The 26473-nt window shown below is 37.7% G+C and overlaps 2 protein-coding genes, 1 long non-coding RNA gene and 1 pseudogene across 5 annotated transcripts in view; 2 read left to right on the plus strand and 2 right to left on the minus strand.

The window, feature by feature from the left end:
- LOC126606772 (acylamino-acid-releasing enzyme-like) overlaps window positions 1-7072 on the minus strand; it is a 58761-nt gene extending 51689 nt beyond the window's left edge. Inside the window, exons 1-18 of one of the 2 annotated variants that reach the window (XM_050274163.1) lie at window positions 6907-7072; window positions 5812-5987; window positions 5329-5638; window positions 4916-5137; window positions 4596-4814; window positions 4395-4469; window positions 3961-4099; window positions 3210-3361; window positions 3031-3110; window positions 2820-2941; window positions 2653-2731; window positions 2394-2571; window positions 2151-2211; window positions 1718-1840; window positions 1316-1513; window positions 1085-1153; window positions 801-877; window positions 376-688 (exon numbers count right to left, since the gene is read on the minus strand). In XM_050274163.1, the coding sequence (XP_050130120.1) occupies window positions 625-688; window positions 801-877; window positions 1085-1153; window positions 1316-1513; window positions 1718-1840; window positions 2151-2211; window positions 2394-2571; window positions 2653-2731; window positions 2820-2941; window positions 3031-3110; window positions 3210-3361; window positions 3961-4099; window positions 4395-4469; window positions 4596-4814; window positions 4916-5137; window positions 5329-5638; window positions 5812-5987; window positions 6907-7025 (2463 nt within the window). In that variant the 5' untranslated portion in view covers window positions 7026-7072 and the 3' untranslated portion in view covers window positions 376-624. Of the gene's footprint in view, window positions 1-375; window positions 689-800; window positions 878-1084; window positions 1154-1315; window positions 1514-1717; window positions 1841-2150; window positions 2212-2393; window positions 2572-2652; window positions 2732-2819; window positions 2942-3030; window positions 3111-3209; window positions 3362-3960; window positions 4100-4394; window positions 4470-4595; window positions 4815-4915; window positions 5138-5328; window positions 5639-5811; window positions 5988-6906 lie in introns of those variants that run through there. The other variant, XM_050274164.1, reaches the window with a different exon arrangement.
- Window positions 1-26362, minus strand: part of LOC126606773 (acylamino-acid-releasing enzyme-like) — a 37366-nt pseudogene extending 11004 nt beyond the window's left edge.
- On the plus strand, window positions 7214-13771 carry LOC126606793 (uncharacterized). Its single transcript, XR_007617370.1, has 6 exons — window positions 7214-7415; window positions 7500-7516; window positions 8029-9059; window positions 11240-11339; window positions 13471-13550; window positions 13753-13771. It is a non-coding gene; the product is annotated as an uncharacterized LOC126606793 (long non-coding RNA).
- LOC126606786 (uncharacterized) overlaps window positions 17851-26473 on the plus strand; it is a 57478-nt gene continuing 48855 nt past the window's right edge. Inside the window, exon 1 of one of the 2 annotated variants that reach the window (XM_050274179.1) lies at window positions 17851-18174. In XM_050274179.1, the coding sequence (XP_050130136.1) occupies window positions 17851-18174 (324 nt within the window). The remainder of the gene's footprint in view (window positions 18175-26473) is intronic. The other variant, XM_050274178.1, reaches the window with a different exon arrangement.

A 26473-nucleotide genomic window follows, 5' to 3' on the forward strand; every position in this document is an offset into this window, starting at 1 on the left:
GATGCAGTTGCAAAATTTGGTAGTAGGCATGGGTAGAAAAGGCAGAGGCACATGCAAAAATGTCAGGAGGTGTAGGAGGCTAGTTGTAGCTGGGACAAACTCAGAGGGGTGGGGTGGAAGGGTATCCAGTCAGTGCTACCAAAGTCGTCAGAACGCCACCACAATCCAAAAACCTACATAAAACATGTTAACACCAAAGAAATTGATGCCCCTGTTATCTCACAAGGGTGAGAAAAAGACGTTTATACTCACTTAACGACTGTTTAACAAATTACCCTATATTCACTAACAAATATAAAAACATGGGCTAAATTGAAAACACAGTACCAAATATAGCATTAAAGCCAAAACAATATTAATAGTAATACGTAATAGTTCAGTTGAAGTTGCATTATTGATTTCAATAATCATAAATTTTCAACTACAATAATTTTTCATCCAGATTACATATGCTGAGCAAACGCAAGCCGGATTCAATAGTTTTTCATCCAGATTCAAGGTGGATTCAACCTACTTGACTGTAAATTGTAGATTTATTTGTACCGTGCCATAAAAGCAACCATCTTACGAAAGCTCTCGAAGTCGAACTATGGGGGTAAAAGCAGGGAAGAAATGCCTGCTCATTTACGGTAAATACTTCTTGAACCAGACACCAATGTTAAGAAAGCTCTCAAAGTCCGATTGTGGCCTGCAAACACACAAATTCGTATAAGATGAAAATCCGAGCATGACACTTTATGACCTCGCTTGTAGTGACTAGTGACTACAGTGCACAAAGCACATTTGGATCATAAGTTTACCTCTCAATTCCATGAGTATCCTGTGGAAACACAATGACTTTGACAGGAACTCCTTTTTCCTTAAGCGCCCGAGCATACTATGAATAATAAACATCCAAATCACTTTTCTACTCACATAATTCCAATTATGCAAACGTCTATGAATCAAAATCATCCCACCCCCTTGGGAGGAAGGAAAACAATTTAAAAGATGAAACTAAAAGAATAATTATCCAAGCACTTGTTTCATTGTTAAACTATTAAGGAGAAAAGGTGTATTTCATTAGGAGAACATGTTAACTTACTTGAAGTCCAGTAGAAATTGGAACACGAAGATCCTGAGCACCCAAAAGAAAGAGGGTGGGTGTTTTGACCTGCAGATAGATCCTTCAAAAAGTTACAAATAGCAAACTTCTTACCATATAAAATCTTTTTAAATTATTGAATTTCTTCACAAAAAGGAAATTTATAGTATAAGCTTCAAAATCAAGAGTACGTAAATAATATAGTAACAGAGAAAAAGCTTAAACAAGCACCTTTGAGACGTGTGAAATAGGAGATTTGCTGTGCAAGAGAGTCAGATGCTCAGCAGAAGGTGCTTCTGTGTAGTTATTTCTACCCTCACTTCCATAGGCCTCCACATAGCACCAATCTGGGATGTCTGTCGTACCGATCATTAATGCGAGATTACAGGCGGGGTTCCTCACTGCTGCCACAACAAACTTATCTGGTGCCTGCAGCATAAATATGTTCAACTCTCAGTATAACTAAAAAATGATCGTCTACCAAGTGTGCATAAGTAATAGATGCTTCAAAAATAAAATAAAAAAGTTTTTTCAGTACCCCACAAAAAAAAAAAAAAAAAAAAAAAAGCTTAAAGCGAGAAGCCTCAAAGCAACTAAAAAATAACAGTCATCCTTTTTACAAAACTACCAGACCTGGCCAATCAAGTGAGTAGTCAGAAAGCCGCCGTGAGAACCACCAAGAACTGCAATTTTTGATGCACTGGCAAGCCCCTTGTCAATGACGTGATCGATAGCCACCAGCACATCATCCACGTCCTGTAGTGAATAAACTCAGATATTAGGGTCTACAAATACAAAAGCAGATACATAAAGTAAATACTAGTTACACAAGTATATTAACAACGTAAATTCTTAGCATACATAAGCATATACAGATATATTTATGCCAGAGAGTGTGTATGTCTATCTGTATGATACCAAAGTAGTATAAAATGGCCCAACATGGGGCTCTACATAAATAAACAGGTGCTATAGAATACGCTCCCCTAAGGAACAATGCCATCTCGGATAACAAAAATAACATTGCTGTAAAACAGATTAAAGGTAAATATATATAGGTACGCACCTGGGACCCTATTTTCCCTAGAAGGGACTGAAGTGCTTCTTCACCAAAACCCAGCGAACCTCTGAGATAAACTAACATGTCAGAACAATGCAAGATAAAAGCCGATGAAGTTAAAAGAAATGGTTATTTCTTTTCATATCCGTAGGCCAATTTCATAATATCTGAACAAGATTGGAGCACAATTTTGTTGACCCAGATAAGAAAATTCAGAATGAAAGGACAAAAAGGAGAATCATAGCTTACCTATAATTTACAAGTAACAAACTGAACCCAATTGAAGAGAGAAATGCTAAGGACTTTGAATAGCTTGACAATGAAACAGAGTGCGGGCCTCCGTGGAGGATTACAATTAATGGGTCAAATGAATCATTTCTTTTAGTTTTGGAAGACACAAATATGGCTTCAATTGGTTTGGCAGCACCTGAAAGGTTTTAAGCATGTACAGGATGTTAAAATCAATTTTTTTTTTTTTTACAAACAAGAAATAATTGGTTTATAATACCTTTTGTTACGCTACCAGAAACATCCCTGACAGGAACCTTCAGTATACTGAATTGCAGAGAGGAGAGCAAAGATTTAACCTATGGCAAGTTGAAACATGAGTTGAACAGATGTAAGCTTTGAAGATAATCTTGATATGTGGAAATATAGAAAAGCAGATTAATGGACCTTCTCAGAGCATTCACTTGGGGGGCTTGATACATTTAACCAACTCCATGCGGTACTTGTACTTTCTTTATCAACAAGGTAACCATAATTGATATGAGGTACATCTACTGGACTGCTAGACACTTCAGAAATCAAAGATAAAGAGAAATTTCGTTATTGATCAGTAAATTTTTCCTGAGTAATTATCAGTACAAAATGGCAATTTCTTTACCAGCAATGATATTGTCCCCATCCAGTGTAAGAACATCCCATGAATTTGAATCAGCAGAGCTGATACGTGATACTTCCCCGCTGTACTTCCATATAACTTTCATAGGTCAGTTATAAAAAGTTAAAAAGGTAACGACCCCATGGAGATACGAGTGTCATATGATTAGTCATTATAGTTACCTCAAAACATTCACAGAAAGTATCACTTGACAGCTACCCCAGATAGAAGATATGATCATTGTGCATCCATCAGAAAGCCATGGATTACTAAGGATACTTGACCAGTAAAGCCCAGGGAAGCAACCATCCTCAGCACACATAACAACAGGAATCTTCAAAAAAGAAGTGTATTAAGTGTTGTTATATAAGTAGGGAGAGAGATAAAGAGAGAAAAATTCATAAAAAATTTCCTAAACTTATATTATTATGTTGTGTGATATCACCTTCATGAAATGAAAACCTTTTGTTGAAGACAATTAACCTAGAGTTCAAGGGTTCGCTACCCATGCACAAAAGTACCGCACACCAGAATAAAAAAAGGGAAGAAAACAGGTCAAAGGAAATTTCTATATATTGAATTTCATCCTCAGTGTGTATGAATACAACATCGAATTTACAAATCAACTACAAAAGATACCACTGGTATATAGTAGCAACTAGCAAATAGCAAAACAGCATCCAACCAAAACAAGTAAGCGAACCACGATCTTTAATCCTAACAGTTCTGGAATGCAAACCCATATGAGTTTACACCTTTACAAGGAAACGCTTAATGCTTACTTATAAGCACATCTTAACAAATGAACCTTTGTTCATAATTTACATGCACATGGACTCGAACAAAGAATTCCACAGAACTGAGTAGTTTAAATTATCAATCAGGAAATAAAAGTTGATTAGTATACAGAAAGATAAAAGCCAGAGAGCTCACCACATCAACAATTTTTGCAGATGAGGATAGCACTCCATCCACTGGCCAGTCTATTCTGTGAAGAGAATCTGTTGCAGAATGTGCCCCGGAATCCACAGAACTTCTAGCCGATAAAAACAAAAGGAATTTTCCATCTGGGCTGCCAAAATTACATTGATCATGTTTCAAATACAATCAGAATCAGTAATTGTAATGATGTTTGAAACAATCAACCATCTATTGGATAATGTGAAACAATCAGTACAATTCCGATTCAAATGTTCATCAAACTTCAATTAATATTAAGATATCAATTTCCGTTTTGAAATTAAAAGAGAGGCTATAAACGTCAAAAACTTATATCATAGACTAAATTTGAGTACTGCATGATGTTACAGACCCTGGTAAAGTGCACACGAACACATAACTAAGTGTCTGATGGGGGAAAAAGTTACCAGAACCGTGGATAGAAAGCACTACTTATGCTTTGAGTCAGCTTTACAGCAGGAAGATCTTCAGTTGAACTAGCTCTAGAACAGTGAAAGAAAGTAATAGTTATATCAAATGTAGAAGCACAATGAATTTCCAAAACAATTAACAAGCAGAAGATCCAAAAAATCAATAAGTAACAATAAGTATTGCACAAAGCAACTCACTTGAGTTCAGAACCAGTTGCTTCTGATTCAAAATTTGGTGCCTTGACCACATACAATGCACAGGGCCTGTTAAAGCAGTACTTGATACCAAGCTTTCTGATACCTTCTGACCACCCAACAAAAACCAACGATTGATGCGAGCCTTTAACTGGTGGCGCCCATACAACTTGACCAACACTCAAAGACTTTTCAATTCCTTTGACAGCTTGTGCCTCTCCGCTGCACAGCATAGGATAATTAAAGTTAGCCAGGCATTTAAACGAGAAATCTCCTTACTTCTAATCCTGGTACTAATAGAAACTAAACCAATTGTTAAAGACCTGTTAATATTGATGACAAAAAGTGCAGGCTGCCTTTTTCCAGCATAGGTTTCCCCCCATTCTTCCTTCCAATCCCCTTGACCTTTCCAGTTACCAAAGTCCTTATCCGTGGAACTACTTTTCTTGTATCCCTGACCTGTAAATGTGGGCTTGGAGGGAGCTGGTTCCTCAGCAACATAAGCAATGAGAGTTTCATCAGCGTTCCAAGAAATTCCCTGAAACCTGTATCATTGAAAATTTGAACTCTTTTATGCTGGAGGAAATCTAGATATATGAAAAGATTAATGATCAAAACAGAGGCGTAATTCTACTACTATCACTAAAGGCATAAAGCACAAAACGTCTAGTACACAAGACTAGCATCAAATATCATGTATGACGATAATTGGAAAGACTGCATTCACGATGTTTACCATCCATCAGCATAAACTGAACCATGAACAGATTGGGGAATGTGGAATTCTTTCTCCAATTGACCTTGGCCCCAAATTTCAAATTGGCAGGGAGATTCGTTCTCAGGATTCCGAACCACAAAAAGCTTTGCACCGGACGGGGATGGAACAAATACAGATACTCCTGTCATCTCAACCGGGAACGGGGACCATTGGAAGTTTACAGAATTGTTACTTTCTCTTGAAATATGAGAGGATAGAATGAATTTCTTCCTCTTGTTTGCCAAAAGATTCGGTTGACTAATTGAAAACATTGCCTGAGACCCAATTCCTGAAACAAAGTTTAATGTGCATGTCCTCATTAGGAAAAATTCTTTGGCTTTCAATTAGAGAGGAAGTACATGTGTTTATATATTTCCTTACATATGTAATGTACGTATATATGAATCTGTTGCATGTATGTAAGGATAAGGACGTGCATGTTAGAAGAATGAGAAATTGTACCGCTATCAGATTTAAAAATCCATGCCTTGTCAATGCTGGAAATACTAATGAAGTCTTGAAGTAACCTAGACTGTGATGCATATTCTTCCTCAGTTGTTGCATCTACCCCAAGAGGCATCTCCTTCACTGGACCATCTTTAGAACTGCCCATGGCTAAAAGCGTTGACAATCTTTTACTACAGAGTAGATTGCATGGAAGATATTGTCAATTTGTGATGTCAAAGGACAAATGAAATTATGCAGTAGCTCATTACTCAAATGGTCAGTAGCATTGGTCATAAAAAACAGCAAATCTCCTAGAAAGAAAAAGAAAAAATAAACTATATTTTCTTGTTTTTTCCTTTTAAATGAATGAGTTTTAGCATGTCATTCCTTCATCAATCGAATACAGCAGACGTATGATATATTCCAAACAATAGAAACAAGCAATCCGCAACCTCAAATTCTACTTAACATGAAAAATGATGCTACTTTTGATTATTTTGATCAACATCGATAACAGCTACCTGAAATTTCTGCAAGTCAATCTGCCACCTCAAATTCTACATAACTTGGAATTGGCATATAGTATACTCACACATTTGATACTACCACATAGCACCTGTAAGAATTTCGGCTACAGAAAGTCTTGAGGCCTCTTTCCAGTCAAGGAAATTGCTCAATTCAATTTACACTTGCAAAACCAAATTAATACCCATCGCCATGATCCAATCTAGTAAAAAGGTAGCCGCGAATTCGAGCACTGTGGACTAAAGTTGGAATCTTTTTAAGTTGTTCTATATGGCCATTCCATCAATCCAGATTAACATTAACAATCGCACACTAGTTCAAGAATTCAAACGAACATGTTATTCAATTCCATTCAAAGATTTCCACTCTACGCAACCAAAAATAAATGAATCAAAGCACCGAGCAAAGTGAGATGAAGAAAGAAAGGAAGAACTAACAGATACCCACCAAACAGTTTAGCACAAAAACTTGGATTCGACGACTAAAAGTCAACAGTGTAACTGTGTAAGTAAGGAGAGTACACAGGTATAGATAGGGGAGAGAGAGGGAGAGAGAGAGAGAGAGAGAGAGAGAGCGCCAACTTACATAGAGAGAAAATTGCGAAAGGGTCTGCGACTGCTCGTCCTCGGAGTGAGAAGGTGCGAAGGTGAGATTAAATAGAAAGAGGAGGAGGGAATCTTATACCCAGGACTTATTCCGTTCATTTCTGCCTTCTAACAAAAGTGATGCTCCACCTAAGGCCTACAATAAATAGAGTTTTTTATTATTTTATTATCAATAAATTATACCTATACTGTTAAATAGTTCTCCATTTGATTCCAGTTGATTGCTTAATTGAGGTTTTTTGTTTCTGTTTTTCGCTCTTTCGTTAGTTCATTGGCTTTCATGTTGGGCTTAAGGAAATGGGAAATCATTAATTGGCATTGTTCAAGATATGATTCTGTTTTTTTATTTATTTGTGAAACGATTTGGCTGATGAAGAAAGTAGTTTTTTGCATATAGATTACACACATATGGGCTGATCTATCTTTCCTAATAAATTTCCCATTTGTTTCAGGTATAAAATTTTCTCATCTATTTGCAAACAAGTTTGGGTATGTTCTTACTTCTCGCAAAATGTTTTGTTTTTAGTAATTAGGCAGGCTTAATGTATATGACATTATTTTTGTTTTTGGCAGCAAATCACAGTACAAAGGTGAGCCAATTATTCTCATGGTCTTCATTTTTATAATTTATTTCCTTGGTTAATTTATTAATCTTAGTGAAGGTGTAATTATTGTGTAATTAACTTTTTTTCTTGATTCTATTCCTTTTATTTATGTGATTTTAAGCGGTGGGAAGCTGTTGCATACCTTGCATGCAATAAGTATAAAATTTGATGTCTTTTTATGAGCTTTCCCAAACACCCCCCCCCAAAAAAAATTAGTGGAAATGCTCAATCTTTTTGTTTACAAAGGATATCTCCGATTTTGGCTTGGGTATCAGGCCTTCTTAATTATCATCTATTAATCTTTCCATTCATAGTGAAGCTTAATTTTCAACCTGTTTTGGGGTGGCCACGTGAACCATTCTTTGTCTTTCTGTTCACCAAGCACATTTTCATCCTGAATGTTATTTGTACACTGTTTGTTTTTTCATGTGTGTCGATTTTGTTACCGATGATTTTTTTTATTGATATAATGTGATGATTTCTCTTGACAAATACAGGTGCTTGAAAAATTTCAACTCTGCAAGTTGGAAAAAAAAGGAGGGTTTCAAAATACTGTGCTTTCACGCTTTGGCGTCTTTGTCTTTGTGTTTGAAAGATTTCTGTACTAAAGGTGAGTGAGCTAAAATTTTGGAATTGTTAAGATCAAATTTTAAGTATTTGTTTCGATTTTGTTTTATAAAGTATGAATAAACTTGGTATTTCCTTTAACTTTAATTGTGTTTAAATTGAAATCCTAATTTTGATGGTTTGTTCATAATTAATGTTTGTTATGTTTTTTTGCTGTGTGATTTATGTGTTAATTTTTTTTTCACTTTTTTTTTCTTTTTTTTTCCAATCTTTTTTGCAGCTCTTCGCTTTTCCTCATAACAATTTGTTTTCAACATGTCTAAAAGATCTATAAATGCGTTGGTCAATGATGATAACAACAAAAAACAAACAAATAGTGATAATGAATATAATGTCTTGGTTCAGTGTGACCATCAGCCAAGAAAAGTGTGTAGAACCAGTTATCTTGAAAATCATGAAAACGCTGTTTTATCTCAGATTGATACATTTCTTCGAACTCCATATTTTAAACATCAGTGTAGTAGTAGTGGATCAGCTGTTGTACAATGCGATTTGAAAAATGCTAATTATGATAAAGTGCAGCATACTGCATCTGTTGAAAAAATTGTTCAGCCTTCTGATCGAAAAGGTAAAAAACCTATTAATTTGTTGGATAATTCTGATAACATGGCTGAAAAAACGATTGATCCTCAAAATTACAATCTTATGAACAAGGGCCAAGCATTCTTCCAGAAAAGCAGAACTGGTATGTTTTTTAATTTATATAAAAATATATTTCTGTTATCGTGTAAATTTATATTTAGTTTATTGCATATCTTTCCTAAGTCCCGTTTTCTTTCTTTTCTTTCCTATGTATTTTTTTTTTGCAGTGGTTTTAAAAGATTATGTGGATTTTGGGGATAAGAATTATAAATGTAGTCACTGCGGTGCCTATTTTTGGTTGAAAGAGTCTCTTAAGCAAGTATGTAAAAAAGATGAACCTATTTTCACTCTTTGTTGTCAACAAGGAAAAATTGCTTTTCCAAATCCAAAACCAACACCGCCTTTTTTAGAATCTTTGCTTGATCCAAATGGTGGTCCAAAAAGTTTATCATTTCGAGAAAATATTAGAGCTTACAATTCTATGTTTTCATTTACTTCGATGGGAGCCAAAATTGATCACTCAATTAATGATGGTTCAGGTCCTTATATTTTCAAAATTAGTGGTCAAGTTTGCCATTTGATGGGATCTCTGTTGCCTGCTGACAATGAGTGTCCAAAATTTGCACAATTATATGTCTATGATACATACAATGAAGTGCAAAATCGATTGAAGGCTTTTGAATCTGATGGAAATAATAGAAAGCTTGATCCAAAAATTGTTGAAGGTTTGATTAAGATGTTTGATATGTCAAATGAGTTGGTTAAGCTTTTTCGAACAGCAAGAGATAAGTTTGAAACTAATAGACTCACTTCTTTGAAAATGAGATTATCAGCAAGAGAAACAACAGATGGTAAACAATATGACCAACCAACAAGTGATGAAATAAGTGGTCTGATAGTTGGTGATATAGGACTTGCTGATTCTAATAGAGATATTATTATTGAGTCTAAAAGTGAAGGATTAAAGCGTGTTACAAAATTAAATCCAAAATTTATGTCTTTGCAATATCCTCTTCTTTTCCCATACGGTGAAGATGGTTATAGACCTGATTTAAAATGGAACAAAAATTATAAGGGTTCAGAGACTAAAAGACAAAGGATACCCATGAGAGCTTTTATAGCGTATCAAATTCAAGAACGAGAACCATGCTTAACAACATTGTTAAAAGGGGGGAGACTTTTTCAACAATATTTGGTTGATTCTTATGCAACACTTGAAGAAGATAGGTTAGATTACATTAGGCAAAACCAAAAAAATTTAAGAAGTGAAGTTTACAAAGGAATTTATGATGCGATGTCAAGGGGTGATAATGATGCAAACAATTTGGGACAAAAAATTGTATTGCCTGCTTCATACACAGGGAGTCCTAGATATATGATTAATAATTATCAAGATGCAATGGCTATTTGCAGAGAATATGGACATCCTGATTTATTCATAACATTCACATACAATATAAAGTGGCCAGAAATCATAAGAGAATTTCAGAAAAAACCAGGATTCAAACCTGAAGATAGGCCTGATATAATTTCCAGAGTATTTAAAATGAAACTCGATGATATGCTTCACTTTATAAAATCTGGAAAACCTTTTGAAGAAGTTGAAGCAAGTAAGTCTCTAAGAGTCCTTCTTTTCCTTTATTAATGTTTATTTATTTTTTTCTGACCTAACATAATTTTTTTTCTCTGTTTGTTTGTTTTCTTTTATTTTTCTTATAAACAGATGTTTGCACGATTGAATTTCAAAAAAGAGATTTGCCTCATTCTCATATATTAATATGGTTAAAATCAAACTTCAAGTGTCATTCCTCATGTGATATAGATTCTATTATTTCAGCTGAAATACCGGATAAAATTGTTAATCCAAAGCTTTATGAAATTGTTAATCAATTTATGATTCATGGTCCATGTGGTCACATTAATTCAAAATCTCCTTGCATGCGAGAAAATAAGTGTTCAAAAATTTTTCCAAAACCATATAAAAATGAAACACTATTTGAGCCTAATGGTTTTCCAATTTATAAGCGTTGTGACGATGATACAAAATTTTTCATAAAAAATGGCATCAAAATTGATAATAGCTTTGTTGTTCCTTATAATGCAGAACTACTTTTGAGATACAATGCTCATATAAATGTTGAATCATGTTGTCAATCTATGCTTATAAAGTATTTGTTCAAATATATTAATAAAGGTTCAGATAGAGTACGATTACTTCTTCAAGAAGATTCAAATGATGAAATATTAGCATATCTCAATTGTAGATACATATCACCATATGAGGCTGTTTGGAGATTGTTCCAATATTCAATACATTATAGAGAACCTTCTGTTGAGCGATTACCTGTTCATTTACCATTAGAACAAAACATTGTTTTCAGTGGTAATCAATCATTGGAATCAATTATTAATCAAAGAGCTTCTGAACATACTATGTTAACAGCTTGGTTTGAAGCAAATAAAATTTATAATGAATCACGCTTGCTAACTTATGCTCAGATGCCATCCAAGTTTTTATATGATGGACGACAGAAGTTTTGGAAGCCAAGGAAACGCAAAGGATCAATTGGTAGGATAGCATATGTGCACCCTGCATCTGGTGAGTTATATTATTTAAGAATGCTTTTAAATTTGAAAAAAGGTGCATTGAATTTTGATGATATCAAAACTGTTAATGGTGTTCTCCATTCTTCATATCAAGCTGCATGTAAATCATTAGGATTATTAGGTGATGATAAATAATGGTTAGATGCTTTATCAACTGCTACACATGTTGCATCATCTCCTCAGTTAAGACAATTATTTGTTACAATAGTTTTGTTTTGCGATGTTGCAAATCCTGAAATTCTTTTTGATACTCATTGGAAAAATATGTATGACGATATTTTATACAAGCTGCAAAAAACTTTTGCAATTCCTAATATGATTGTTCCGGAAGATGAACTAAAAAATTCTGTCTTATTTGAGCTAGAATTACTTTTTAACAATGCATCTAGCTCTTTGCAAAAACATTGTTTGCCAATGCCTGATGAAAAAAAGATGCTAGAAATAAAAAATAAACTTTTAAGAGAAGAATTAAATTATGATTGTCAAGAATTATATAGAAAACATGAAATATTGAAATCACAACTTAATGAAGAACAAAAATATGTATATTATACTGTTATAGATACTGTAAATACAAGAAAACAAGGATTATTTTTTGTCTATGGCCATGGAGGTACTGGAAAAACATTTTTATGGGATACAATTATAAGTAAGCTTAGATCTGAAGGCAAAATTGTTTTAGTTGTGGCATCATCAGGAATAGCATCATTATTATTACCAAATGGTAGAACAGCTCACTCTAGGTTTAAAATTCCGTTGGTTATTACTGATACATCAATTTGTCCAATAAAGAAAAAAACTCATCTTGCCACATTAATTGAAAAAACTGATTTGATTATATGGGATGAGGCACCTATGAATCATAAATATTGTTTTGAAGCATTGGATAAATCACTTTCTGATATTCTATCACATTTACATGCTCCGAATAACATTGTTCCATTTGGTGGTAAACCCCTTTTATTAGGAGGTGATTTTCGACAAATATTACCTGTTATTCCTGGAGCAAACAAAGAAGATATAATAAATGCTTCTTTAAACAATTCTTATTTGTGGCCACATTTTAAAATTTTTCGTTTAAAAGAAAATATGAGGTTGTTAAGAAATGATATAAGCATTGATGAAAAACAAAAAATCAAAGATTTTGCAAATTGGATTTTAAAAGTAGGTGATGGAGAAATTGATAACATAGATGCACTAAATGATTCAAATGACATTGATACATCTGTGATTGAAATACCTAAAGATTTAATAATCCATTCTTCCACAAACCCAATTGCTGCAATCTTTTGTGCAACTTTTCCCAATTTTGAAAATTCTTTTGACGATTTTGTATATCTAAGAGAACGAGCTATTATTACACCTCGAAACACAACTGTGTCGGATGTAAATGATTATATAACTAATTTATTACCTAGAGAACATCATACATTTTTAAGTTATGATTCTTTGTGTTCTTCAAATGGAAATTTTGAAAATCTTGAAACAATGTATCCTACAAAATTTTTAAACAAACTTGATTTCAACGGTTTGCCTACACACAATCTCATTTTAAAAGTGGGAATGCCAATTATGTTATTACGAAATTTAAACCAATCTTTGGGTTTATGCAATGGAACTAGATTGATTGTGACACAATTATTTGATAGAATTATTGAGGCTAAAATTCTTGCTGGAACTAATATTGGTCACAAAGTTTTCATACCAAGAATCACTCTTGCAACAACTGAAAGCAAATGGCCTTTTATTTTCAAAAGACGCCAATTTCCAGTTAGACCATGTTATGCAATGACCATTAATAAAAGCCAAGGACAATCTTTGAAACAAGTTGGATTATATCTTCCTGAACCTGTTTTTACTCATGGTCAATTATATGTTGCATTATCTAGAGTTACATCAAGAAAAGGTTTAAAAATATTGGTAGGAAATGGAGAAAACAATTTAAACAATTATACAAAAAATATAGTATTTAAAGACGTGTTACAAAATTTACAATAATTTGTTTATAATCATGAATACATATTGAGCAATTTATATAGTTATCATTTGATCACCTTCTTTTGTTAAATACTTTCTTACTGCTACATTAATATTCTTACCCACTTTTGTTCAACCAAATGCAGGTTACCTTCATTGGAACTACTGTTTTTAGTTTGCTTACATAGGAAATAAATGCTCCAATTGCACATTTATTTTAATTATGGTAAAGCCTCAAAACTATTCCATCTGCCTATCCTATTTTTTAATATTTCCTTAAACATATAGTATATATCCATTTCCAATTTTCTACCTAAATTAAAAAAAGAATTCAAACATTTTCAAAGAGATTAAACATGTTCTAATAAACAAAGTTTTTACAATTGCTTTTTCAATGTATAGTGAGATGTTAACCTCTTCCTCCGCAGATTCAATGAAAAGAAGACACATGACAAATTCAACAACCAAGTTGCAACAACAACAACAACAACAAAGCCTTTTCCCACTAAGTGGGGTCGGCTATATGAATCCTAGAACGCCATTGCGCTCGGTTTTGTGTCATGTCTTCCGTTAGATCCAAGTACTCTAAGTCTTTTCTTAGAGTCTCTTCCAAAGTTTTCCTAGGTCTTCCTCTACCCCTTCGGCCCTGAACCTCTGTCCCGTAGTCACATCTTCGAACCGGAGCGTCAGTCGGCCTTCTTTGCACATGTCCAAATCACCGGAGCCGATTTTCTCTCATCTTTCCTACAATTTCGGCTACTCCTACTTTACCTCGGATATCCTCATTCCCAATCTTATCCTTTCTCGTGTGCCCACACATCCCACGAAGCATCCTCATCTCCGCTACACCCATTTTGTGTACGTGTTGATGCTTCACCGCCCAACATTCTGTGCCATACAACATCGCTGGCCTTATTGCCGTCCTATAAAATTTTCCCTTGAGCTTCAGTGGCCTACGACGGTCACACAACACGCCGGATGCACTCTTACACTTCATCCATCCAGCTCGTATTCTATGGTTGAGGTCTCCATCTAATTCTCCGTTCTCTTGCAAGATAGATCCTAGGTAGCGAAGACGGTCGCTTTTTGTGATCTTCGCTAGATTGCTCCGGTCATTAGTGTGGATAAGTATATAAATGGATAGAGATAGGAAAGCAAACACAAGATGTACGTGGTTCACCCAGATTGGCTACGTCCACGGAATAGAAGAGTTCTCATTAATTGTGAAGGGTTTACACAAGTACATAGGTTCAAGCTCTCCTTTAGTGAGTACAAGTGAATGATTTAGTACAAATGACATTAGGAAATAATGTGGGAGAATGATCTCGTAATCACGAAACTTCTAAGTATCGGAGTGTGGTGTCGTCTTGACTTGCCTTATCTGTCTCATAGGTAGATGTGGGTGGTATCTTTAACTGGTGGAAATGCACAAGGTAATGTATCAATTTCACTTGAAGCTTACTTGTAGTTTCAGGCTTGGTCAAGCGCGATACAAACCATGTAGTAGGAGTCCCCCAAGTCGCCGAGCTAGGGGGTCTGCTGAAAGAGGTGACATACAAGGTAAGCAATCAGAGCTCCGACTGATTGTTTACCTTCTCCCCATCTTGCAGCAGCATGAAGGATAAAGAGAAGAAAAATGAGAAGAGATGATATGAGATACTTTTGCTTTTGAAGAAGTAACTTTCCACAGGCTTATTCTTGAACTGAGCTGGAGGGTTTTCTGGTTTCCTCCAGAGTATAAGGCCGACTGAAGAATTTGAGGGTCAAAACAAGTCCATCAAATCTAGAGTACGTTCCACCATGCTGATATGGGATACTTTTGCTTTTGACAGAGTAATGGATGTATCGGCACGTGTGCTGTTACGCTTGTCTCCACATGCTTCCTTGTATCCTTCGCACTTGCCCAATCTGTTCCTCAAGCAGATGCAGAATCTTCCCTGGAAACATAAGATGTTGAAGATGAGTACTCGAGAGCAATGCCAGGTAAGTAATCAGGTAAGGGGTTCCAGGCAGTCAGTTCCTGGCTGGAAGCTTGATTCCAAGTGCTGACTGATTGCTCTCTTTCTCCTTGTCTTGCAGGTAAAAACAAGGCCAAAGGAAAAGACAGGGAAAAAGCATGATATGGGATACTCTTGCTTTTAACCCTGATGATATGAGATATTCTTGCTCTAGTATAGCTTGTTTGCAGAGGTATTATCGGGGGGAAAGAAAGCTGAATATTTCGAAAGGCTTCGTTGGGAGTGCCCTCTCAGATATGATGAAGGGTTGAGCATTTTTGCAGGTCTGCCTGTCCGTTGGGGATAGAGGTCGACATATATAGGAGTCTCCCTAACAACAAGTAGTAATGCTATTCCTTTACCCTGCTTGGTCATAGCACGGTAGTGGGAGCTGCCAGTTTCACATGTTTTAACTCTGTCAGAGCACTTTGAAAAAGTGGTCTGTGGTATCTGGCTCTCGAGATTCGGAGAACGATGCCTCTTCGATTTTTGAGAAAGCAATCATGCTGGGGGTCTGGCTCTCGAGATTCGGAGAGCAGTGTCTCTTCGATTTTTGAGGAAGTAATCATGTTGGGAGTCTGGCTCTCGAGATTCGGAGGGCGGTGCCTCTTCGATTTTGGAGCAAGCAATCATGTTGGGAGTGTTGTCTCGAATGTGAGTAAAGGTTGGGCATGTTTGCTAGTCTACCTTGCCACGAAGCACAAAGGTTGACACACAGGGACTTTCCAATTATCCAGCAATGGTACTGTTCCTTTACCCTCTCTTCGCTTTTGAGAAAGTAGTCATGGTGGGAGTCTGGCTGTCGAGATTCGGAGGACGGTGCCTCTTCGATTTTGGAGCAAGCAATCTTGTTGGGAGTGTTTTCTCGAGTGTGAGTAAAGGTTGGGCATGTTTGCTAGTCTACCTTGCCACGAAGCACAGAGGTTGACACACAGGGACTTTCCGATTATCCAGCAGTGGTACTGTTCCTTTACCCTTGTGGGTAATAATATGGTAGCTAGACCTTCAAAATTTATGTGTCTAAACTTTGTTAGTGCTGTTTCTTTGCTATTTTTTTACCTTTCTTAGTCAGAACGATGTAGTGGGAGCTGCAAGCTTCACGTGCTCAACTTTGGCAGAGAACTTTGGCAAAGTTATCTGTGGTACCCATGAGCTATTGTTGCGTGTGGGAAGTGGGTGATTGAACAGTAAGATTCATGTGCTTTCTACTTCACCAGAAGTCTTCGACAGAATGCCCATAATTTCTGCAAAGCTGAGTGTGCGTGTGACAGGTGCTGACAAGGCTAGAAAAGTAGGTGCCTCTTCGATTTCTGAGATCGGCCCTCGTGGTCTCTGAGCAGCCCAGCTTTTGAGAAAGCGAGCGCCTCTTCGATTGATTCGGAGAACGATGCCTCATCGGTTTTTGAGAAAGCAATCATGCTGGGGGTCTGGCTCTCGAAGATTCGGGGAGCAGTGTCTCTTCGATTTTTGAGAAAGTAATCATGTTGGGAGTCTGGCTCTCGAGATTCGAAGGGCGGTGCCTCTTCGATTTTGGAGCAAGCAATCTTGTTGGGAGTGAGATTCGGAGGACGGTGCCTCTTCGATTTTGGAGCAAGCAATCTTATTGGGAGTGTTTTCTCGAATGTGAGTAAAGGTTAGGCATGTTTGCTAGTCTACCTTGCCACGAAGCACAGAGGTTGACACACAGGGACTTTCCAATTATCCAGCAGTGGTACTGTTCCTTTACCCTTGTGGGTAATAATATGGTAGCTAGACCTTCAAAATTTATGGGTCTAAACTTTGTTAGTGCTGTTTCTTTGCTATTCTTTTACCCTTCTTGGTCAGAGCGATGTAGTGGGAGCTGCAAGCTTCACGTGCTCAACTTTGGCAGAGAACTTTGGCAAAGTTATCTGTGGTACCCATGAGCTATTGTTGCGTGTGGGAAGTGGGTGATTGAACAGTAAGATTCATGTGTTTTCTACTTCCCCAGAAGTCTTCGACAGAATGCCCATAATTTCCGCAAAGCTGAGTGTGCGTGTGACAGGTGCTGACAAGGCTGGAAAAGTAGGTGCCTCTTCGATTTCTGAGATCGGCCCTCGTGGTCTCTGGGGAGCCCAGCTTTTGAGAAAGCGAGCGCCTCTTCGATTTCTGAGATCGGCCTTCGTGGTCTTTGAGCAGCCCAACTTTTGATAAAGCAAACGCCTCTTCGATTTCTGAGATCAACCCTCGTGATCTCTAAGCAGCCCAACTTTTGAGAAAGCAAACGCCTCTTCGATTTCTGAAGCTCCGTCGAGTGCAGATTTTTATAGGGGCTGGCATTAAGTTCCAAAGCACACTTGAATCTCCACCAGTAGAAGCTTCATTCTTGCACTTCTAAGATCTTGATTTGTCCGACCTCTTCTCTCTTCAACACCTTTGAAAATGTCTGGCCCCTCCGACCGTCGTTTTGACTTGAACCTTGTTGAAGAGGCAGCCCCGCCTTCTCCAGACAACATATGGCGCCCATCCTTCGTCTCCCCTACTGGTCCTCTTACCGTTGGGGATTCCGTGATGAAGAATGATATGACCGCTGCGGTGGTGGCCAGGAACCTTCTCACTCCCAAAGATAACAGACTACTTTCCAAACGGTCTGATGAGTTAGCTGTTAAGGATTCGCTGGCTCTCAGTGTTCAGTGTGCAGGTTCTGTGTCTAATATGGCCCAACGCCTATTTGCTCGAACCCGCCAAGTTGAATCATTGGCGGCTGAAGTGATGAGTCTCAAACAGGAGATTAGAGGGCTCAAGCATGAGAATAAACAGTTGCACCGGCTCGCACATGACTATGCTACAAACATGAAGAGGAAGCTTGACCAGATGAAGGAAACTGATGGTCAGGTTTTACTTGATCATCAGAGATTTGTGGGTTTGTTCCAAAGGCATTTATTGCCTTCGTCTTCTAGGGCTGTACCGCGTAATGAAGCTTCGAATGATCAACCTCTGATGCCTCCTCCTTCTAGGGTTCTGTCCAGTACTGAGGCTCCAAATGATCCCCCTCCGGTGCCTTCTCTTTCTGGGGCTCTACCGACTGCTGAGACTTCTCCTAAGCAACCTTTGTGAAGGCTCCCTTTTGTGTGTATATTTTGACTCATGTATATGTACATATTTGTAGCTTATCGGGGATATCAATAAATAAGCTTTCCTTCATTTCAACGTATTGTGTTAAATACACCAAAGCCTTCTTCGCTAAGTTCTTTGAATTTTCTTTTGTTGAAGCTTGTATGTTGAAGCTTTCTGAGTGGAGCATGTAGGTTGGGGTAGTGTTCCCTTAATTTCCCGAGTAAGGAAAACTTCTCGGTTGGAGACTTGGAAAATCCAAGTCACCGAGTGGGATCGGCTATATGAATCTTAGAACGCCATTGTGCTCGATCCTGTGTCATGTCCTTCTATAGATCCAAGTACTCTAAGTCTTTTCTTAGAGTCTCTTCCAAAGTTTTCCTAGGTCTTCCTCTACCCCTTCGGCCCTGAACCTCTGTCCCATAGTCGCATCTTCTAATCGGAGCGTCAGTAGGCCTTCTTTGCACATGTCCAAACCACCGTAACCGATTTTCTCTCATATTTCCTTCAATTTCGGCTACTCCTACTTTACCCCGGATATCCTCATTCCTAATCTTATCCTTTCTCGTGTGTCCACACATCCAACGAAGCATCCTCATCTCCGCTACACCCATTTTATGTACGTGTTGATGTTTCACCGCCCAACATTCTGTGCCATACAGCATCGCCGGCCTTATTGCCGTCCTATAAAATTTTCCCTTGAGCTTCAGTGGCATACGGCGGTCACACAACACGCCGGATGCACTCTTCCACTTCATCCATCCAGCTTGTATTCTATGGTTGAGATCTCCATCTAATTCTCCGTTCTTTTGCAAGATAGATCCTAGGTAACGAAAACGGTCGCTCTTTGGTATTTCTTGATCTCCGATCCTCACCCCTAACTCGTTTTGGCCTCCATTTGCACTGAACTTGCACTCCATATATTCTGTCTTTGATCGGCTTAGGCGAAGACCTTTAGATTCCAACACTTCTCTCCAAAGGTTAAGCTTTGCATTTACCCCTTCCTGAGTTTCATCTATCAACACTATATCGTCTGCGAAAAGCATACACGAAGGAATATCATCTTGAATATGTCCTGTTAACTCATCCATTACCAACGCAAAAAGGTAAGGACTTAAGGATGAGCCTTGATGTAATCCTACAGTTATGGGGAAGCTTTCGGTTTGTCCTTCATGAGTTCTTACGGCAGTCTTTGCTCCTTCATACATATCCTTTATAGCTTGGATATATGCTACTCGTACTCCTTTCTTCTCTAAAATCCTCCAAAGAATGTCTCTTGGGACCCTATCATACGCTTTTTCCAAATCTATAAAGACCATGTGTAAATCCTTTTTCCCATCTCTATATCTTTCCATCAATCTTCGTAAGAGATAGATTGCCTCCATGGTTGAGCGCCCTGGCATGAACCCGAATTGGTTGTCCGAAACCCGTGTCTCTTGCCTCAATCTATGCTCAATGACTCTCTCCCAGAGCTTCATTGTATGACTCATTAGCTTAATACCCCTATAGTTCATGCAATTTTGTACGTCGCCCTTATTCTTGTAGATAGGCACCAAAGTGCTCGTTCGCCACTCATTTGGCATCTTCTTCGTCTTCAAAATCCTATTGAAAAGGTTAGTGAGCCATGTTATATCTGTCTCTCCCAAAAGTTTCCACACTTCGATTGGTATATTGTCTGGGTCTATTGCTTTTTTATGCTTCATCTTCTTCAAAGCTACAACCACTTCTTCCTTCCGGATTCGACGATAAAAAGAGTAGTTTCTACACTCTTCTGAGTTACTCAACTCCCCTAAAGAAGCACTCATTTCATGTCCTTCATTGAAAAGATTATGAAAATAACCTATCCATCTGTCTTTAACCGCGTTCTCTGTAGCAAGAACCTTTCCATCCTCATCCTTGATGCACCTCACTTGGTTTAGGTCCCTTGTCTTCTTTTCCCTTGCTCTAGATAGTTTATAGATATCCAACTCTCCTTCTTTGGTATCTAGTCGTTTATACATATCGTCGTAAGCCGCTAACTTAGCTTCTCTGACAGCTTTCTTCGCCTCTTGCTTCGCTTTTCTATACCTTTCACCATTTTCATCGGTCCTCTCCTTGTATAAGGCTTTACAACATTCCTTCTTAGCCTTCACCTTTGTTTGTACCTCCTCATTCCACCACCAAGATTCCTTTTGGTGTGGGGCAAAGCCCTTGGACTCTCCTAATACCTCTTTTGCTACTTTTCGGATACAACTAGCCATGGAATCCCACATTTGGCTAGCTTCCCCCTCTCTATCCCACACACATTGGGTGATTACCTTCTCTTTGAAAATGACTTGTTTTTCTTCTTTTAGATTCCACCATCTAGTCCTTGGGCACTTCCAAGTCTTGTTCTTTTGTCTTACTCTTTTGATATGTACATCCATCACCAACAAGCGATGTTGATTAGCCACGCTCTCTCCTGGTATAACTTTGCAATCCTTACAAGTTATACGATCCCCTTTCCTCATTAGAAGAAAATCTATTTGTGTTTTTGACGACCCACTCTTGTAGGTGATCACATGTTCTTCTCTCTTCTTAAAGAAGGTGTTGGCTAAGAAGAGATCATATGCCATTGCAAAATCCAAGATAGCTTCCCCATCCTCGTTTCTCTCCCCAAAACCATGGCCACCATGAAAACCTCCATAGTTGCCTGTCTCCTGCCCACGTGTCCATTTAAATCTCCTCCTATAAATAACTTCTCCGTCTGAGCAATTCCTTGCACCAAGTCTCCAAGATCTTCCCAAAATTTCTCCTTCGAACTCGTATCCAACCCTACTTGAGGTGCGTACGCACTAATCACATTGATAAGTTCTTGTCCTATTACAATCTTGATTGCCATGATTCTATCTCCTACCCTCTTGACATCTACAACATCTTGTACCAAGGTCTTGTCCACGATGATGCCAACACCGTTTCTCGTTCTATTTGTGCCCGAATACCAAAGTTTAAACCCTGAGTTTTCTAGATCCTTTGCCTTACTACCAACCCACTTAGTTTCTTGTAGGCACATAATATTTATCCTTCTCCTCACCATAACTTCCACTACTTCCATAGATTTTCCCGTTAAGGTTCCTATATTCCACGTTCCTAAACGCATTTTGCTCTCTTGAACTCTACCCTTCTGTCCTAGCTTCTTCACCCTCCCTCGTCTAATAGGATCAAAGTACTTCTTTTGTGTGTCCCGGGTAAAGTTGATAGGAGCATATGCTCCCAAACAACTTTGAGTGGAGTCGTTCGAAAAGAAGTTTCTATGGCCCCCTTGCTCATTTAACACTGCATCCGGGTGCCGATGGAGATACAGCGACCCTTGCTCACTTATCACTGTGCTCGGGCCACACAGCGCGCCACTTACGGGTGACGCCCTAGCTTTAGCGCAATTTTGTTCTGGATTCATTTTCATAAGGATTCGACGTGATCATGGAGTGCCGGCTGTCGACTACCTGACGCCCTCCCCCTCCTCCTTTATCCGGGCTTGGGACCGGCCATGTAAGACATAGGCGGAGTTTCAACAACCAAGTTGCAGCTACAACAAATATGTTTAAGCACGGTATAAAAGCAAAGATTATTAGGTATGGCCTAAATCCTCAACTACAATGGAATGACTTAACCTATGGCAAGTTGAAACATGAGTTGAACAGATGTAAGCTTTGAAGATAATCTTGATATGTGGAAATATAGAAAAGCAGATTAATGGACCTTCTCAGAGCATTCACTTGGGGGGCTTGATACATTTAACCAACTCCATGCGGTACTTGTACTTTCTTTATCAACAAGGTAACCATAATTGATATGAGGTACATCTACTGGACTGCTAGACACTTCAGAAATCAAAGATAAAGCGAAATTTCGTTATTGATCAGTAAATTTTTCCTGAGTAATTATCAGTAAAAAATGGCAATTTCTTTACCAGCAATGATATTGTCCCCATCCAGTGTAAGAACATCCCATGAATTTGAATCAGCAGAGCTGATACGTGATACTTCCCCACTGTACTTCCATATAACTTTCATAGGTCAGTTATAAAAAGTTAAAAAGGTAACGACCCCATGGAGATACGAGTGTCATATGATTAGTCATTATAATTACCTCAAAACATTCACAGAAAGTATCACTTGACAGCTACCCCAGATAGAAGATATGATCATTGTGCATCCATCAGAAAGCCATGGATTACTAAGGATACTTGACCAGTAAAGCCCAGGGAAGCAACCATCCTCAGCACACATAACAACAGGAATCTTCAAAAAGGAAGTGTATTAAGTGTTGTTATATAAGCAGGGAGAGGATAAAAAGAGAAAAAATCGTAAAAAATTTCCTAAACTTATATTATTATGTTGTGTGATATCACCTTCATGAAATGAAAACCTTTTGTTGAAGACAATTAACCTAGAGTTCAAGGGTTCGCTACCCATGCACAAAAGTACCGCACACCAGAATAAACAAAGGGAAGAAAACAGGTCAAAGGAAATTTCTATATATTGAATTTCATCCTCAGTGTGTATGAATACAACATCGAATTTACAAATCAACTACAAAAGATACCACTGGTATATAGTAGCAACTAGCAAATAGCAAAACAGCATCCAACCAAAACAAGTAAGCGAACCACGATCTTTAATCCTAACAGTTCTGGAATGCAAACCCATATGAGTTTACACCTTTACAAGGAAACGCTTAATGCTTACTTATAAGCACATGTTAACAAATGAACCTTTGTTCATAATTTACATGCACATGGACTCGAACAAAGAATTCCACAGAACTGAGTAGTTTAAATTATCAATCAGGAAATAAAAGTTGATTAGTAAACAGAAAGATAAAAGCCAGAGAGCTCACCACATCAACAATTTTTGCAGATGAGGATAGCACTCCATCCACTGGCCAGTCTATTCTGTGAAGAGAATCTGTTGCAGAATGTGCCCCAGAATCCACAGAACTTCTAGCCGATAAAAACAAAAGGAATTTTCCATCTGGGCTGCCAAAATTACGTTGATCATGTTTCAAATACAATCAGAATCAGTAATTGTAATGATGTTTGAAACAATCAACCATCTATTGGATAATGAAACAATCAGTACAATTCCAATTCAAATGTTCATCAAACTTCAATTAATATTAAGATATCAATTTCCGTTTTGCAATTAAAAGAGAGGCTATAAACGTCAAAAACTTATATCATAGACTAAATTTGAGTACTGCATGATGTTACAGACCCTGGTAAAGTGCACACGAACACATAACTAAGTGTCTGATGGGGGAAAAAGTTACCAGAACCGTGGATAGAAAGCACTACTTATGCTTTGAGTCAGCTTTACAGCAGGAAGATCTTCAGTTGAATTAGCTCTAGAACAGTGAGAGAAAGTAATAGTTATATCAAATGTAGAAGCACAATGAATTTCCAAAACAATTAACAAGCAGAAGATCCAAAAAAACAATAAGTAACAATAAGTATTGCACAAAGCAACTCACTTGAGTTCAGATCCATTTGCTTCTGATTCAAAATTTGGTGCCTTGACCACATACAATGCACAGGGCCTGTTAAAGCAGTACTTGATACCAAGCTTTCTGATACCTTCTGACCACCCAACAAAAACCAAAGATTGATGCGAGTCTTTAACTGGTGGCGCCCATACAACTTGACCAACACTCAAAGACTTTTCAATTCCTTTGACAGCTTGTGCCTCTCCGCTGTACAGCATAGGATAATTAAAGTTAGCCAGGCATTTAAACGAGAAATCTCCTTACTTCTAATCCTGGTACTAATAGAAACTAAACCAATTGTTAAAGACCTGTTAATATTGATGACAAAAAGTGCAGGCTGCCTTTTTCCAGCATAGGTTTCCCCCCATTCTTCCTTCCAATCCCCTTGACCTTTCCAGTTACCAAAGTCCTTATCCGTGGAACTACTTTTCTTGTAGCCCTGACCTGTAAATGTGGGCTTGGAGGGAGCTGGTTCCTCAGCAACATAAGCAACGAGAGTTTCATCAGCGTTCCAAGAAATTCCCTGAAACCTGTATCATTGAAAATTTGAACTCTTTTATGCTGGAGGAAATCTAGATATATGAAAAGATTAATGATCAAAACAGAGGCGTAATTCTACTACTATCACTAAAGGCATAAAGCACAAAACGTCTAGTACACAAGACTAGCATCAAATATCATGTATGACGATAATTGGAAAGACTGCATTCACGATGTTTACCATCCATCAGCATAAACTGAACCATGAACAGATTGGGGAATGTGGAATTCTTTCTCCAATTGACCTTGGCCCCAAATTTCAAATTGGCAGGGAGATTCGTTCTCAGGATTCCGAACCACAAAAAGCTTTGCACCGGACGGGGATGGAACAAATACAGATACTCCTGTCATCTCAACCGGGAACGGGGACCATTGGAAGTTTACAGAATTGTTACTTTCTCTTGAAATATGAGAGGATAGAATGAATTTCTTCCTCTTGTTTGCCAAAAGATTCGGTTGACTAATTGAAAACATTGCCTGAGACCCAATTCCTGAAACAAAGTTTAATGTGCATGTCCTCATTAGGAAAAATTCTTTGGCTTTCAATTAGAGAGGAAGTACATGTGTTTATATATTTCCTTACATATGTAATGCACGTATATATGAATCTGTTGCATGTATGTAAGGATAAGGACGTGCATGTTAGAAGAATGAGAAATTGTACCGCTATCAGATTTAAAAATCCATGCCTTGTCAATGCTGGAAATACTAGTGAAGTCTTGAAGTAACCTAGACTGTGATGCATATTCTTCCTCAGTTGTTGCATCTACCCCAAGAGGCATGTCCTTCACTGGACCATCTTTAGAACTGCCCATGGCTAAAAGCGTTGACAATCTTTTACTACAGAGTAGATTGCATGGAAGATATTGTCAATTTGTGATGTCAAAGGACAAATGAAATTATGCAGTAGCTCATTACTCAAATGGTCAGTAGCATTGGTCATAAAAAACAGCAAATCTCCTAGAAAGAAAAAGAAAAAATAAACTATATTTTCTTGTTTTTTCCTTTTAAATGAATGAGTTTTAGCATGTCATTCCTTCATCAATCGAATACAGCAGACGTATGATATATTCCAAACAATAGAAACAAGCAATCCGCAACCTCAAATTCTACTTAACATGAAAAATGATGCTACTTTTGATTATTTTGATCAACATCGATAACAGCTACCTGAAATTTCTGCAAGTCAATCTGCCACCTCAAATTCTACATAACTTGGAATTGGCATATAGTATACTCACACATTTGATACTACCACATAGCACCTGTAAGAATTTCGGCTACAGAAAGTCTTGAGGCCTCTTTCCAGTCAAGGAAATTGCTCAATTCAATTTACACTTGCAAAACCAAATTAATACCCATCGCCATGATCCAATCTAGTAAAAAGGTAGCCGCGAATTCGAGCACTGTGGACTAAAGTTGGAATCTTTTTAAGTTGTTCTATATGGCCATTCCATCAATCCAGATTAACATTAACAATCGCACACTAGTTCAAGAATTCAAACGAACATGTTATTCAATTCCATTCAAAGATTTCCACTCTACGCAACCAAAAATAAATGAATCAAAGCACCGAGCAAAGTGAGATGAAGAAAGAAAGGAAGAACTAACAGATACCCACCAAACAGTTTAGCACAAAAACTTGGATTCGACGACTAAAAGTCAACAGTGTAACTGTGTAAGTAAGGAGAGTACACAGGTATAGATAGGGGAGAGAGAGGGAGAGAGAGAGAGAGAGAGAGAGAGAGCGCCAACTTACATAGAGAGAAAATTGCGAAAGGGTCTGCGACTGCTCGTCCTCGGAGTGAGAAGGTGCGAAGGTGAGATTAAATAGAAAGAGGAGGAGGGAATCTTATACCCAGGACTTATTCCGTTCATTTCTGCCTTCTAACAAAAGTGATGCTCCACCTAAGGCCTACAATAAATAGAGTTTTTTATTATTTTATTATCAATAAATTATATATACTAAAACTCAGTTTGAAGTCACTGTTTATTAACAGTGATTTGACGAAATTGTCCCTCGTTTGCTACCTAATTC

This window comes from Malus sylvestris, chromosome 16, assembly GCF_916048215.2.
Source record: "Malus sylvestris chromosome 16, drMalSylv7.2, whole genome shotgun sequence".
Classification (NCBI taxonomy): domain Eukaryota; kingdom Viridiplantae; phylum Streptophyta; class Magnoliopsida; order Rosales; family Rosaceae; genus Malus; species Malus sylvestris.